We start from the raw sequence: 14,577 nt of genomic DNA on the forward strand, positions 1-14,577 counted from the left end.
AGTCGTATGGTCGTGTTGTACATATTAATCATTATTGCACACTGGTGCATTGTTATTCCGAAGACACGTGATGAAAATGTGGTGAAAGAAAGTAGGGGAGGGGCACCCAGCAACTATTGTTTGCCCCGGAAGCGGCCTGTATGAGTGCCATTCCACGCTGGGTATGTCGTGTGCCACATGCCGCTATCGTAATCATTCGTACTTGTGCTGGCAATGCTGGCAGTTTCTGAAGGGGTATAGGGGGAGGTGGTGGTGTCTATGCTATTGTAGAGTGTGGAAAATGAGGAGGGAGCAGAGGACTGTTGCCTGGAGGAGGAAAGTGCTGTTGTTGAGGTAAAATCAGTGGGTGTGGGGAATGGTAATGCTGTTGAAGATACCAGTGCAGTAGTCTGGAGTATCATGGACGTGGCAAAGGGAGTGGAAGAAGATTCAGACGTCACTACTGACGTAACTGAAGATGACGGCGCTGATGCAGATGTAGATGTATATGTAGATGTGGAAAAGGTAGAAGTGGACGTTGGGATGGTCGTGTTTGTGGAGTTCGAAGCGGAGGCGGCCGGAGTCGGTATGACTGTCTCGACGATTGTCACAGGCTGGGTGGCGACAGTTGCTGTGGTCGTCGCTGTGGCGCTGTCGATGTTGACTACCGACACCTCGGTCACGTAGACAGATGAGGGCGCTGGTGTCGCCGTGACGACTATGGTGTCCGTGTGCTGCTCTGTGATGATGGACGAGTCGACGATGGTATGTGTTATTGGCAAGGCTGCTGCGGTTGATGTGATTGTGGTTTCGATTGTCGTTGTGGAGGCGCTGCCACCGCTGCCATAGTTGTTGCCACCGGCGCCACCACTGCCGCTACCGCTGCTGCTGCCGTCCACATTCACGACTGAGTATGTTGCTCTTGGGGCAAGGGCAACGACCGCGTCCCGGGGAGCATGCTGTTCAAAGGGAAGAGAGGAGACAAGTGTGCAGAAGGCTGCGACTACAGCTAGCGACGATGATAGGCGATGCAGTTGCATCTTGTGTGCAGGGTAGAGGGCAGGATAGAGAGCACGGAAGAAAGAGTGTGGAGATAGATGGGTATGTATGTGAACGAACGGATGATAAGATATGTTTGTGATGCAATCTTCCGTATTAACCCTTGTGTACTCCGTAAAAAGAGAATATGGAGAAAAAACGATGGTCAAAGCGAGGCGAGAGGAAACAAACACTAAATGGAAGCAGCCTGAGAAGTGTGATCGGCGGCTACCTTTTATTCCATGTTGGTTCGAGACGCCAAAATTCAGAAGGCTGGACGGTCAGTAAAAGCTAAGACATGCTGGGACGCGGCGCGCACTTGTAGCTGAAAACGGATAAACCAAGTGGCTGGGTTCTAGTTAGGGCGAGTTGGTAAGATATTATTGGCTGATACCAACGATCTATAGCTCAATTGTGGGTCTGTTCTCAGCCACTCACAGCCAGCTACGTCGTATGGGACCAGAAACATTTGAGGAAAATGTACGAGGCGTACGGAGTACTCCGTATATATTTCTATCTCTACTCCGTATTATCGCCTTACTCTTCCGCATCTTGACTTTCCATCTTGCAATCATAATTTCATCCGGGCTTAGCCGTATGCCAAAGTCGCTTGCTCACAGCCAACACACGACTGATGTGCAAGAATAGGGAAACACTGGGACTGGACGCCTTTCTCCCTTACGCTCACAAACCCATTTTATACGTAGTCTTGCAAAATAACAATCGAGCTTGTCTGTAATCGCATGGGTACCAAAGTTCCCCCATACAGTGCGAGTCTAGAGTGTACAGGAGCAAAATCCAAGGGAATATCGACGAAGGTGGTCGGCGCAGTCAGAGTACAGACCGGACGGCGTCGGACAAGGCGCATATCAACGGGTTCGTTCACTGTATATAAGGGAGATACGGGGTGATTAGCTAATGTTATGCGGCGAGCTCGTTTGAGCGCGATGAGAGGTAAACAAGAATAATGAACACTTGGAATATATATATTACCGCTTGCCTCAAGGTCTGGTCTGGACCCACGCCGCATAGATCGCTGTTCGAGGCAGGTCCAGATAGCCAGGAAGGTTGGTGGAATGGCTATGAGAATTCCAACAATAGCAATATAATATTCAGTAGAGGGAGGCATCGCCTGTGTCTGGGATGAGTTCAGCAATATAAAGCAAATACAAAAGTATTGGTATTCACCACCAATGATTGAAGAAGGCAAAGATTGATCTTTGCTGCATTTGTTTCTACAATTCCCTGCATATGCCTTCTTATTGACAGATTGTGGCTAGTCTAAAGAGAGGGGTGTACATACGCCCACATATAAAGGCTGAAAGGCTGAAAGGTGGGAGGGCGTGTGTCGTAGGTCTAGATGTACTTCTTAAAAGGCCAGTAGACTCATCCAATCGGAGTCAAATCGCTCGGTCTACGGCTTACTCCGTGGACTTTTCATATCTCCTCTGGGCGCCGGCCATCCGCTTTCCTACACCTAACACCCCTGTAAAAATAGTCGTAGATGGTGTGACTTAAGAGGAGAGCGGGGCGGTCGGAGGAGGGGTATGGTTGCGTAAAAACCGAGCGTACTCTGTGTCTACTATGTAAATCTTTCCCCTTGCATTTTTCTTAAATGGTTTTTGGCAATGGCGCCCATCTGTTTCCTCTCTCCCCGTCTCTCAATTTACTTTTTTTTTTTTTTTTTTTAATAAGACATACCCCGCTGCGACTGAAAAATCCTTCCGTCAGAGGATTATATAGGTACTCACTTTAGGTTGCTTCAGTCAGGGCCAACTTTATAAATTTCTTTAATTGTATTAAAAATAAACGGAAAATATGAGTTCGGGGTTTAGCAGTTTAGTGTGTGCGCATAATAGTGCTACTCGTAAAGCATTGCCCCGCACGAAGTAATACTATTATTGAGTTTTCTTGAAACATTCTGGCAGTTAAAAGAAGAGTAACAGTCCTGCAGTTTGCGGTATACGCATGCTTAGCATATACTATTTCAGCATACGCTGCACGCGAAGACCACCGACCTTCATTATTAGCTAGAACGTACGAAGTAGAGCTGCATTAGCACTAAGCAAGGGGCGGCTTCAAGACGGACAAGGCCCTGGCTCAAGTAATGTTCAAGCCACCCTAGAAGAACCGTTTCACTCTCTTAAGGAAAAAGTAACTGTTATTTTTGTGTACCACGTTTATGTCAAATTAAGCTTCGACTGCCTCGGCAGATTGATCACATTGGCAGCGGATTATGAAAACCAAACACTGGCCAGAAGATTCGGTTGAAAGATGCTAATAAGCTCGTGACTATTGTGGTTTTAATCGAGCGCATCCTAGCAAGCTCAACCTAATCGCAATGACGTATGGAGGTTTTAGCACAGCCACAAGGCAGTGCGCCTTGTTCGCCATGACGCCTTGCCAAGTCCGCTACAGCCCGCTAGTGGTCAGCTCACCTAATGAGGCCTTGGCTTGGCGGCCACAGGAACCGCGTAGTATATGAGGAACTCTATCCTTGCAGGATGGCAGTACATTTTCCTCTGTAAACTCTTCCCGATTCCATCTGTCGATCGCTTTCATTTTTCGCGCCGACGACCATTTCCTGACAGCCTTGTTGACTTGCGCTAAGAGAGGGCGGCTTTCAGTTATTAGCTAGGCCGTTATTCCGTTTTTACCCCGCATTTTATTGCGTCCCATTTGCCACTCGCTGTTTTTCCAGTACCAAACGCGCTGCCAGGTGCAGGAACGAGTGCTCTCCTGCATCATCGACATTGTCAAGACTCGCCTGCATCGAACAGCGCCATTTCCCGCAATGTCCTATTATCAATCCTATGGCCGTGCGTCTGTCCCTGCAAACCCTGTTACGGTTCATCGCTCAGCCGGTTCCCGCTGCCTCTCATTCCCCTCCTGCCAGCAACAGGAAGCAAGCCATTGCGACCTGATTCGTGCAATACTGACTCTCATTCGCGACCTGCAGAAGCGCCTCCACCCCAAGGCGGTGGATACCAGCAAGGATACCAGCAACCGCCTCCGCAAGGCCAGCACTATCTCCCACAGGGACAGCAGTATCCCCCACCGGGCCAGCAGTATCCCCCGCAAGGCCAGCAGTATCCTCCGCAACAAGGCCAGTACCCACCGCAACAGGGCGGATATCCTCAGCAGTACGGCGGAGGTTCTCCGCAGCAGCCCCCGTACGGCACCCCTCCTCCGGGCCAATACCAGTATAACCAGCCGCCGGCACAGGGCTACGGACAGCCAGCTCCAGGCTATGGGCAGCCGGCGCCGGGATACGGCCAGCCGCCAGCGCCGCCACAACAGGGCTTCGGCGGGCCCGGCTACGGGGCACCATACGGAGGTGGTGGGGGCGGATACGGGATGAATGTGCCGCCGACGCCGCCGTCGATGGGGTACGGGGCGCCGCAGATGATCGCGTGGAACGCAGATCCGGACGCGCAAGCGCTGCGGCAGGCGATGAAGGGCTTCGGGACGGACGAGAAGGCGCTGACCCGGGTGCTGGCGACCAAGGATCCGCTGCAGATCGAGGCGATCCGGGCGTCGTACCAGCGGCTGCACCGGCGCGATCTGGTGGCGGACATCAAGTCGGAGACGAGCAGCTGGTTCGAGGCCGGGCTGGTGGCACTGGCACGCGGACCGCTGCTGCACGACGTGCACATGCTGCACGAGGCCATGTCGGGCCCGGGCACGAAGGAGTCGGTGCTCAACGACGTGCTGCTGGGCCGGTCTAACGCGGACATGCAGGCGATCAAGGCGGCGTACCGACACACCTTCCGGCACTCGCTCGAGGACATGCTCCGGGGCGACCTCAGCATGAAGACGGAGCGGCACTTTATGATCGTGCTACAGGCGACGCGGCAGGAGGATGCGGTGCCGGTCAGCCGGCCCGACGTTGACCGCGACGTGCAGGAGCTCTACAACGCCACCGAGGGCAAGATCGGCACCGACGAGATCCGTGTCTGCAGCATCCTGAGCACGCGCAACGACGATCACCTCCGCGCCGTGGCCTACGCGTACCAGCAGCGGTATGCTCGCTCGCTGGAGGACGTCATCCGACGGGTAAGTTTCTGCTTTGTTCTGGGCTTCTGCCTGTCTCGCTTACTAACCCTTTTCTTCAGGAATTCTCCGGCCACATGGAGAGTGCCTTGCTCTTCCAGCTGCGCCACGCCACCGACAAGTACATGCACCAGGCATCGCTGCTCGAAGACGCCATGGCCGGCATGGGCACGCACGACCTGCTGCTTGTCTCGCGCGTTGTGCGCTTTCACTGGGACCGCGCCAATTTGGCCAACGTGCGGGCGGCGTACGAGAAGCGCTACCGCCACAACCTGGCGTCGCGGATCAAGGGTGAGACGAGCGGGGACTACGAGAGGCTGATGCTGGCCTGCATTGGCGACCGGGTATGACGGGCGAGACAATATACAGGGCGGCCTCGCAAAGAAAATGAACCGCTAGCCTGGGTTTGGTGGTACTTTCTGTTCATTTCGGATCATTTAAATATCTTGTACTTACTAATTCGAATAATCCCGTGTTACAAAAAAAGCTTTTAGGGCATGCCGCCACGCCACGTACGTCGTAGTCAATTTTCGCGTCCTCGGCTTATTAGTCTTACATACGGAGTAGGGCCCCCTATTTATCCATATATGATTACGCAAAATAGCGTAAGATGCCTGCATTGTGCAGGCTAAAACCACCACGACTGGAACGCTAGGCACCCTAAACCTATATTATTTGGGTGCTAGTCCTGTTTTGGATTGGTACATTAAAAAATCTAATCACATCCGTACAGATTATTTACTAATATCTACTAATTTACCAGTCACTATCACCCTAGCGGACGTAAACTTACTACATGCCCTTACCGTTAGGCCCCGGCGGTGAAGTTAAGAGGCCATTTCTTCCATTTTTCTCCTTTATAAGTTATCCACACCACAACTGAATGAAATCCATACAAAGATATTACCCCCTCTCGTCGCGAAGCTTGCATCTGCTCTCCTCCTTCTTTTCTAACAACGAATTCAGTCCTCGTACGGAGTACATTGCCGGCCGCATCGTGGGCTGAACAGCGTGTGTTGCATTCAGCAATCAAGCTGTTCCATTGACGAACCCCAGACCGAATTACTCGGCCCATTTCCCCACTTGCCTGCACTCGAGCGCGTCATACGCGTTTTGCACATTTGGCTGCAGAACAGTCGGGATCTTGAGGGTTTGGGGGCCTGCATCAATCCCATTGCACTATTCTCCCTGCATTTTCGCTCCCGATCTCTTGTGCCGCTTATTCGAATATTTTTGTTTCGTTTTCGATTTCGATTTCGTTTCTATTTTTGCATTTTATCACTTCCGCTTCCGATCGCAACGCTTGTCGTTCTCGGCCCATCTTCACACCGGCCGCTGCAGCTACCCGTCTCAGGTTGCAAGCTGCCATCCACTTTCCGTAAGCATGTCGGCACCAGGGCCTGGGCCCGATGCGCCTAGCCGGCCAAACACGCAGCTGCCACCACAGCCAGCAGAGTTGTCGGCGCCAGTCTCAGGCACAACCGGCCAGCCATCTGGAGCAGAGACACCGGCCGCAAGACAACCTGTACCGAGTCAGTCTCGTCCAGAAGCCGTTTCGGCTCAGATGCAGATGCGCCAGACTTCTGGACCACTACTTCCGCCTCACATGATGCACCACCCTTCACCCGCCGTGTCGCCACAGCTGCCGCCACAGTTACCGCCACAGCTGCCGCCACAGGTCCCGCCGCAGCTTCCGCCGCAGGTCCCAACGCAGCTTCCGTCACAGCACCCAACACAGGTCCCGTCACAGCATCCGTCACAGGTTCCGTCACAGCTTCCATCACAATTTAGCCATCATCCATCTTACCAACAGACAGGTCAGCTCCCAGCCTACAATGAGCATCTGCAACACGCCCGCACTCAGCCTGCACATCAGCCTGGATATATACCACCCCTCACTGAACTGGCCCATCTCGCTCAGCCATCCCAGCAGCAAATGGCCCAACAGTTTCACCAACCAGGAAACTCATCCAACGCAGTCACGCGCCCCCCCGACCCACGCTTGAACCACAAGCAATCAGTCATAGTCGGCCCGCCTGACAGCACACGATTATCCTTTCCGTCGCCTGGACGTGATCCGGCCCGCGCCAACCCCAAAGCTAACGAGGACTACTCACGCCTCAACTACGCCATTCAGCAGGGCCTGCCCGAGAGTGTTCGGCTTGCCGTTCGTGACAACTGGAAGAAATGCCTCATTGGCAGTGAGTTTCAAGAAGCATTTGTGGTATGTAACTTCTTTACAGTACCGCCTCTCGCACAGCTAACAGTTTCACAGATGAACGCGACTGTCCGCCACATTGCACCGGCCTCTATCAAAAAGGCCTTTCGCGACTTCGGCCGGGACATCATCAACGTGGGCAAGGAGGAGCTCATCGGCCATCTGACAACGTCAGACATTGACCAGCTGACGGAGGCTATCCTCTCGAAAGCTAGCGGCCGCTTTCTCGATGCGGCCCTGGATCTGCGTCTTCGCACCATCGAGGCCAAGCCGCTTATCAATGCGCTAGCTCGAGCTGAGCGTCTGGGGTACGAGCCCGGCGACATCGTGGAGGAGGCGCCGACAAACGGCCAGGAACGCGTGATACCTCAGCACCAGGCGGCTTTTCCCCCGCAGGCTAAGGCTCTTCCGTCCCGGAGCCAGGTGGCATCTCCTGCCATCCCGCCAGCTGCTCCCAAATTGCAGGCTCAACCGGTTCAGCAGGCCCAATCAGCTCAGGCCAAGTGGCAGTGCCATCTTTGCAATCGGTTGTTCGAATACGAAGAGCCGTTCCTCTTTGTATGTGTAAACCCACTTGCCATTGCCGTTTTCCTTTGCTGACGTACTGAACTGAACACAGCATATGCGGAAGGATATCTGCAAACGAGTGCCCCCCAAAGCGCATATCGGATTCAAGTGTGTTTGTGAATTCTGTGGACAGGGCTTCAGCACGACGCTGGGACAGCAATATGTAAGGATATGTTACAGACCGAAGTAATCAAAGGACACTGCTGACCTAGCTTTCTTTTCCAGCACAAAATGAACAAAGTCTGCGGCGACTTTATCGTGGCGCCAGGAACGCCAGGAGCACCCAGGACACCGGGAACGCCAAATACAAAAAAGCAGGCTGCAACACCAACAACTGGGGGTGGCGGGTCCTCGTTACTGGCACCGACCTCGCATGGTGCCAATGCAACGCCCACCCGGCCTCTGGACTCGTCTCAGCCGCAGCAGCAGACGCGTTATTCGTCGCCACCTTCGGCGAGTCAGTCGCGGGTGAGCGCAGGATCGGATCCATATGCCCACCTCAGCCCAATTCTGAAGGCGGCCCTGGACGAGGAGCTAAGGCAAGCCGAGGAGAGCTACGGCGAGAAGATGCGCGAGGCCGAGGCGATTGACGGCGAAATGAAGCGTCGCGCCCGGCTGGAGGGCTTGAAGAACTCGTTTGGCACCAAGCAGTCTGGGATCCGCAAGAAGTACGGCGTGCGGCTGCGAGAGAGACGCACACGGGCAGAGATAGAAGCAGAACGGACGCGGATGCTGATTGGAGCCGGGGCGATCACCAGCAGCAGCAGCAGCAGCAGCAAGGGCCTGCTGGCTGACGGCCAGATGATGCCACCGACGCAGGGAAGCAGTGTCCCGAGCCAGAGCCAGAACGTGCCGGATAGCAGCCGGAATCACGAAGTGAAGCGCTCGCGGCTGATGGGACCGTTTGGGTTAGATGGCGGGTCTAGCGGCCACAGAGCGACGCTGTATGACAGCGACGAGATGACAGACCGGACGCGCAAGTCGCCGTCGCTGCCCAACATGTACACACCGTCCAAGATGAATGGTGCCGGGGCTGCCAGCATGGCCTCGGCTGCCCTGGCGCTGCAGAAGACGCCGGCGTCGGCGATGCACGTCAGCACAACGTTTCCGGTGGCGCTGTCGGACTCGTCATCGGACAATGAGGATATTCCGGCGCGGCTTCCTGCAGCGGTACGTCAGAGTCTCGACCACTGAGGGACAACGGGAGGGACGGGAAGGTGAACATCCATATGCGGGAGAAGTAACGGAGGCTTATTCGTACTGGCGTTTAGTGCTCTGAATGGGTCGAATCGATGAATTTTTTGGGAGCGAGACCCATATGGGCCGCTGGGGTTGGCGGAAGTTTGATTTACAGAGGCATAGGGGGATGCGATGGAGGATGCGAGCTATATGCTATAGAGTATATCAGTGCAGCAGTGCAGCAGTATTACGAATTTAAGAAGAATTTCAGGCCAACGTTCCTATAGATGACGTCAGCATCTCCGGCGGGAGCCGACGTCCACAACAGTCAGGTGCAACGCAGCGCGCCTTCCTGGGAGGGCTGTCTATTCCCAGAATACACATGCTAGATTCGTTTGCAGTCGGCATCGCCGACTAACTGTTGTTGGGGATGCCAGATTGGGCGACTAATATCGACGCAAGGCTGGCCGTAGAGGAGACTAGTTTGCCGTCACTCACAATTGTCACAGCCTGCGAGTGGAAGGCGATGCAAGGGTATGGCTCTAGTAATTCTTGTTCTTATATAATTCACGAATATTTAGTTGTCTCTATTTGAAAGCCACTTTCAGGGCCTCGCTCAGATCGCGGATAAACTCCTTGCCGGCATCGAGCTTGCCGTCCCACTGGCCAAAGGGATGGCAGGTGCCCTTGTAGAGGTGAAACTGGCTGGGAACGCCGGCATTGAGGAGGAGGTCGTGATAGGCGACGGCCTCTGAGCGGAGCGGGTCGACCTCGGCGACGTGGAAGGAGGCGGGCGCGAGGCCAGAGAGAGAGGGAGCGGTGATGGGCGAGGCGCGGACGTCGGCGGCGCGCTGATCGCGATCGGGGCCAGTGCCGAGCCAGAGGTTGTAGAACCAGACGAGACGGGCGATGGGCAGCATCGGGGCGAACTCGCAGGAGAGGTAAGAGTCGTAGGGGGGTTTCGAAGACGTGGATCCGGTCTCGGCAAACCCCCCGACGACGGGCATATAGCGGGCATCGAGCACGGGAACGATGAGGGCCTGCAGGCGAAGGGGCGGCATGGTGACATCATCGCGGGCCATCTGGGCAAGAGAGGCAGCGATGCAGCCACCGGCCGAGAGTCCACCGATGGCGATGCGGCTTGGGTCGACGCCGAGGTCGGCAGCATGGGCCACGAGCCAGCAGAGGGCCGTCCAGCTGTCGGTGGTGGGGACCGGGTGCGGAAACTCGGGTGCGAGCCGGTAGGCGACGTTGGCGACGATGCAGCCAGCACCTTGACAGACTTGCCGACAGAGCGGGTCATCATCGGCCAGGCTGCCGAGCACGAAGCCGCCGCCGTGATAGTCGACGTAGAGCGGCAGCAGGGCGCCTGGGGTCGCGCTCGTCGGCCGATAGATCTGCAGCTCGATCTCGCCAGCCGGCTCCGTCACCGGCACCCGGTGCACCGTCGTCTCGCCGACCGGACAGAACGGCGAGGCCACCTCGGCGCGCGGGAACGCATACCGCGCCCGGTCGAGGTCGTAGTCGGCAAAGCGGACCTGGTCGGCACGCAGTCGGCGAGCTGACGGTCAGACAAAAAGACGGACGATCATGCCATCGACAAGCCGACATCCGACGCAAACTTACACTGGTACTGGTTGTAGATGTTCTTGGTCTGCTCGCTGAGCATGCCCTCGACCGAAGGATGGATCGGGTTGACGACGACGTCCTCTGCAAGACTGCCCATGATGAAGTAGCGGCGTGGATGGGGAGTGTGTCCAGAGGCAGGCCAGCCCAACTGCTGCTGCCACGGCCGCTATTTAAACCACGGCCAGGGCCCGCCAAGCCATCGATGGGGGAACACCATCGACGCGACGATCGCCGGCGATGCGGCAGATAGGCTCCGTGGACGCTCGACCCCCCACTGAGCGCCAGGCACGCCGACGGCGCAGTCGCAGTGGCTTTGGGTGGGGGAGATACGACCGCGCTGCGATCTGGCCTGCACCCTGCTCTGGCATTGGCTATCGGAGCAGCGCGTCAGGACGGGCCCGGCTGCCGCTGTCCTGCCGATATCGCATGCGCCATCGCAGTCGGGCGCCGATCTCGTCTGCAGCCAGATAAGAGCAGGCCGTCCATCGAGCTCGTCTGTCGTTGGTCGACACTCTCTAGTCGTTTCAACGATTAGTAAGCTACCATAAACAGATTACGGAGTACTGCCTTCTGCCTCACGGTTAGTCATCGATACTGCGTCATATCAGCCGGTCTAACAGTCAGACCCAGCCGTTGGAGCAACGAATCACAACCGAGCGGGATGCCCAGCTCTCGCACAATCCCACCTATTCGGGATTAGCCCGACGCCGTTGCACCTCAAACGGCCTGTAGCTCAGCCACGAGATGTCGTCTCCAAGGGCGCCTTTTATAATTATAATTTTACAACGTCTCTCCTTTGCATATATGTCCCTATAAAGTGATACAGCTGTCTGTTGAGCACGCGAGACGACGAAAAGCCGGTGATTCTTGGCAAAAGGCTACCGTTCAGCCCCCTGCTTCGTCTTCCACACGCCATACCAAGACGTCGTAACCTGCGCAAGATTCCATACGGGCCAATTACCAGTGCACATCCTCTTTCACCTGCGCTAAGGCCCTGGATCCTGCATCGACCCATCCCCAGACGGGATCCATCCGTCTCGGCAACACGATCCGGAAAGGACGGACCACGCGTAGCAGCCCAAGACAACATGGTGGGCGTGCCTGGTCGTTCCAAGGGCTGCAACACGTGCATCCAGCGAAAGGTCAAGGTGGGTGGTATTGTCTGGCCTGTCGGTCCGTCCTGTCCGAACCGGCCACCTGCTGACACGACACCCAGTGTGATGGCGGCCAGCCCACGTGTGGCAACTGCCGCAAGTCGAATCGGCTGTGCACCGGCTACAAGCGGCCGGTAGCCTTTGTCATGTCGGCTGACGTGGCCCTGACCGAGCCTATGGCCGCCGACGAGCCCGAGGGCATGAGCGTGACCACGCAGGGTCGCTGGCGTCGACGGCCGCGCAAGCTGCCCGAAGCGCTGCCGGCAGACCGTCGGCCACGGGGGAAGGCGGCAAAAAAGGACAAGACCGCAAGCAAAAACGGCCTCGAAGTCGATCTGGACACGACCGTCTCGCCAGCCGAGCTAAAGCGCTATAAAAAGGCCTTTGGGTCGGCCGGAATCCCGGACGAGGATGAGCACGTTTCCTGGACCTCGGTCGTCGGCAAGACCCAGACCACAACCACAGCCATGACCATGGTCACATCCTCATCCCCGTGGACGGCTGTCCTGTCGGGCGATGCCGCCTGGCGTGAGCAGCTCTTCCCCGTCTTTTTGGATTTGCACCTCCCGGATGAGCTGCTTCAGGGCTGTGCCCGCGGCCGCGGCCAGCGCCCCCGCAACTGGCTGATGCACCTTCCGCACACCGCTCTTGACGGCTCGCCCGCCCTCGAGACTGCCATGGCCGCTCTCTGCATGGCGCGCGTCGGCCGCCAGAGCGGTTCCGCCGGGCTCAGCCTCGTCCGCCACAGCCTCGACCTCTACACCCGCGGACTCGGCCAGCTGCAGCGCGCCGTCCAGGATCCCCGCACGCGGCGTAGCGACCAGACCCTCGCTGCCTGCCTCACCCTGTCCATGTACGAGCTGGCCGAGTGTCCGACTGGCCGCTCCGACGGCTACCTCGCCCATCAGGACGGCAGCCTCGCCCTCCTCCAGATGCGTGGCCCCGACGCCCATGCTTCCCCCCTCGCACATTCCCTCTTTAACTTTCTGCGCATCCAGAACGTGCGTCTGTTTTTTTTTCTGTTTTTTTTCTTGCCTTCATCCATGCTGACTAAGCAGTTCATCTACGCCATCATGAACCGCCAGAGCAACTTCTTCTCCACGCCGGCCTGGTTGCAGCGCCCCTGGAAGGACCTTGCCAAGGACCCTCATGACCGCTTCATGGACCAGATGTACGCCATTCCCGTCCTCATGGAGCAGTCCGATGCCCTGGCCGCCTCCGATGCTGTCCCCGATCGCCTCGCCGCCGGCTACAGCACCATCATCGCCCGCTACGTCGACATCGACACCTGCCTCCAGAAGTGGCAGCGTGACTTGAAGTTGATCGTGTCCGGACCGCTTTACTGGCCTGAGCTGTCTGCCATCCGCTGCCCCGTCTTTGACGACAGCCCCGACGGCCATGCCAGCGCCCGCGGCCGTCCCTTTCCCGTCGCCTTCCATTTTCCCGCCTTCTTCATCGGCCAGTCCGTCATCCTCTACTGGCTCATCGTCCTCTTCGTCAACGTCCAGATGGACCACCTCTACCGCCGTATCGCCGTGCTCGAGGACGCTGCCGCCGCCGTTCCCGTCCCTGTGCCGTGGGACTGCTGGACTCTATCGCCCACCTTCTCCAACCTGCCCGAGTTGGACCTCGAGCCATTGTCACCATCGACAGCACCGCCCGTATCATCGCCAGCATCCACTCTGTCCACCTCTGCCACACCTCCATCAACGTCCCCGCCCTCCTCCGCACCACCGCCGTCCGTCTCGCCGCTTGCTGCCGCCGATTCCGCTGCGAGCATTGCACGCACTATGACTAGCAATATCTGCCAGTCAATCGAATACTTCTTGCAGGATAGCATGGGCGATATCGGCTCCGTATCCACACTTCTGCCTCTGACCGCCGTGCGCTACCATTTGTCTCGCACTCATTCTACTCGGCCCTGTCCGCCTGGCCCCCCTGAACATCCCGGCGAGTACTCTGATGAAGTCGTTTGGGTCGATTTCCTAATTCAATTCGTCGGTGGCAAGGGCCATCGTATGGCTTTCTATATCACAGCTGACTGACCTTTCCCTTTTGAATATATTCCGGGTCTGAACTTTCATTTCCTTTGTTCCAAAAGTTTGGGAAAAGTAGCGCTATTACAATCTCTGGCTAAAAGGGGACCCTCGCAGATAGTAGACCAGCGCCCACAATACCAGCGTTGATCAAAAGGAGAGTATGGCTAAATGTGTCGGCGTAGGCGCATCCATTGTTCGCAGAAGAAAACACATATTCATTTGTTCCAATAATAAGCAAAAACGAATTACATAACAATAAATCAGTACGAAAACATGCTCTGGGCCATATCATTCATACATGTACGGCCATCGGATCCCCCAAAGAAGACGCCGCCTTATGCATTACGTAGTACCATCCAATACAGATCTATTCCTGTCGTGTTGCTCCCCCCGAAAGATACCGTAAAGAAATAAAACTCGCCGGGTGAAGGCCATTACCTCGTAGATGGAGGTAAGTAGTGCATGGGCAACTGACGAAGCTGCTGTGGCGGTTGGCGATGTTGTTGTGGCTGAAACTGCATGTGTGGTGGAAGTCCCATATTCATCATGCCCATTGTCTGCGGGACACCCGTGAGTTGATGGTGTTGTTGGTGTTGGTGATTTTGTTGGTGTTGCTGCTGATGTTGATTTTGTTCTTGGTGTTGCTGCTGTTGCTGCTGTTGCTGCTGCTGTTGATAATGACGAACAATCCCAGGCGTGTTTTGCTCGCCCGCCGCAGCCT

At 56.2% G+C, this 14,577-nt stretch overlaps 5 protein-coding genes across 5 annotated transcripts; 4 read left to right on the plus strand and 1 right to left on the minus strand.

Moving 5' to 3' along the window:
• Positions 1–399: 399 nt before the first annotated feature.
• Positions 400–666, plus strand: CMQ_7560 (uncharacterized protein; the record flags this gene model as incomplete). Its single annotated transcript, XM_014314565.1, has 1 exon — positions 400–666. One exon carries the CDS (start codon positions 400–402, stop codon positions 664–666), a length of 267 nt encoding a protein of 88 aa, XP_014170040.1.
• A 3,145-nt stretch (positions 667–3,811) lies between these two features.
• Positions 3,812–5,420, plus strand: CMQ_7432 (annexin; the record flags this gene model as incomplete). Its single annotated transcript, XM_014314437.1, has 3 exons — positions 3,812–3,836; positions 3,977–5,073; positions 5,133–5,420. 3 exons carry the CDS (start codon positions 3,812–3,814, stop codon positions 5,418–5,420), a joined length of 1,410 nt encoding a protein of 469 aa, XP_014169912.1.
• A 1,034-nt stretch (positions 5,421–6,454) lies between these two features.
• Positions 6,455–9,049, plus strand: CMQ_7423 (uncharacterized protein; the record flags this gene model as incomplete). Its single annotated transcript, XM_014314428.1, has 5 exons — positions 6,455–7,294; positions 7,346–7,846; positions 7,908–8,018; positions 8,081–8,530; positions 8,675–9,049. The coding sequence occupies 5 exons, from the start codon at positions 6,455–6,457 to the stop codon at positions 9,047–9,049; spliced, it is 2,277 nt and encodes a 758-aa protein (XP_014169903.1).
• A 572-nt stretch (positions 9,050–9,621) lies between these two features.
• On the minus strand, positions 9,622–10,760 carry CMQ_7405 (alpha beta hydrolase fold-3 domain containing protein; the record flags this gene model as incomplete). The annotated part of the gene is made up of 2 exons (XM_014314410.1): positions 9,622–10,595; positions 10,661–10,760. 2 exons carry the CDS (start codon positions 10,758–10,760, stop codon positions 9,622–9,624), a joined length of 1,074 nt encoding a protein of 357 aa, XP_014169885.1.
• A 991-nt stretch (positions 10,761–11,751) lies between these two features.
• CMQ_7325 (c6 zinc finger domain containing protein) lies at positions 11,752–13,862 on the plus strand (the record flags this gene model as incomplete). Its single annotated transcript, XM_014314330.1, has 3 exons — positions 11,752–11,811; positions 11,880–12,818; positions 12,876–13,862. The coding sequence occupies 3 exons, from the start codon at positions 11,752–11,754 to the stop codon at positions 13,860–13,862; spliced, it is 1,986 nt and encodes a 661-aa protein (XP_014169805.1).
• Positions 13,863–14,577: the final 715 nt, after the last annotated feature.

This window comes from Grosmannia clavigera, assembly GCF_000143105.1.
Source record: "Grosmannia clavigera kw1407 unplaced genomic scaffold GCSC_173, whole genome shotgun sequence".
Lineage (NCBI taxonomy): Eukaryota > Fungi > Ascomycota > Sordariomycetes > Ophiostomatales > Ophiostomataceae > Leptographium > Leptographium clavigerum.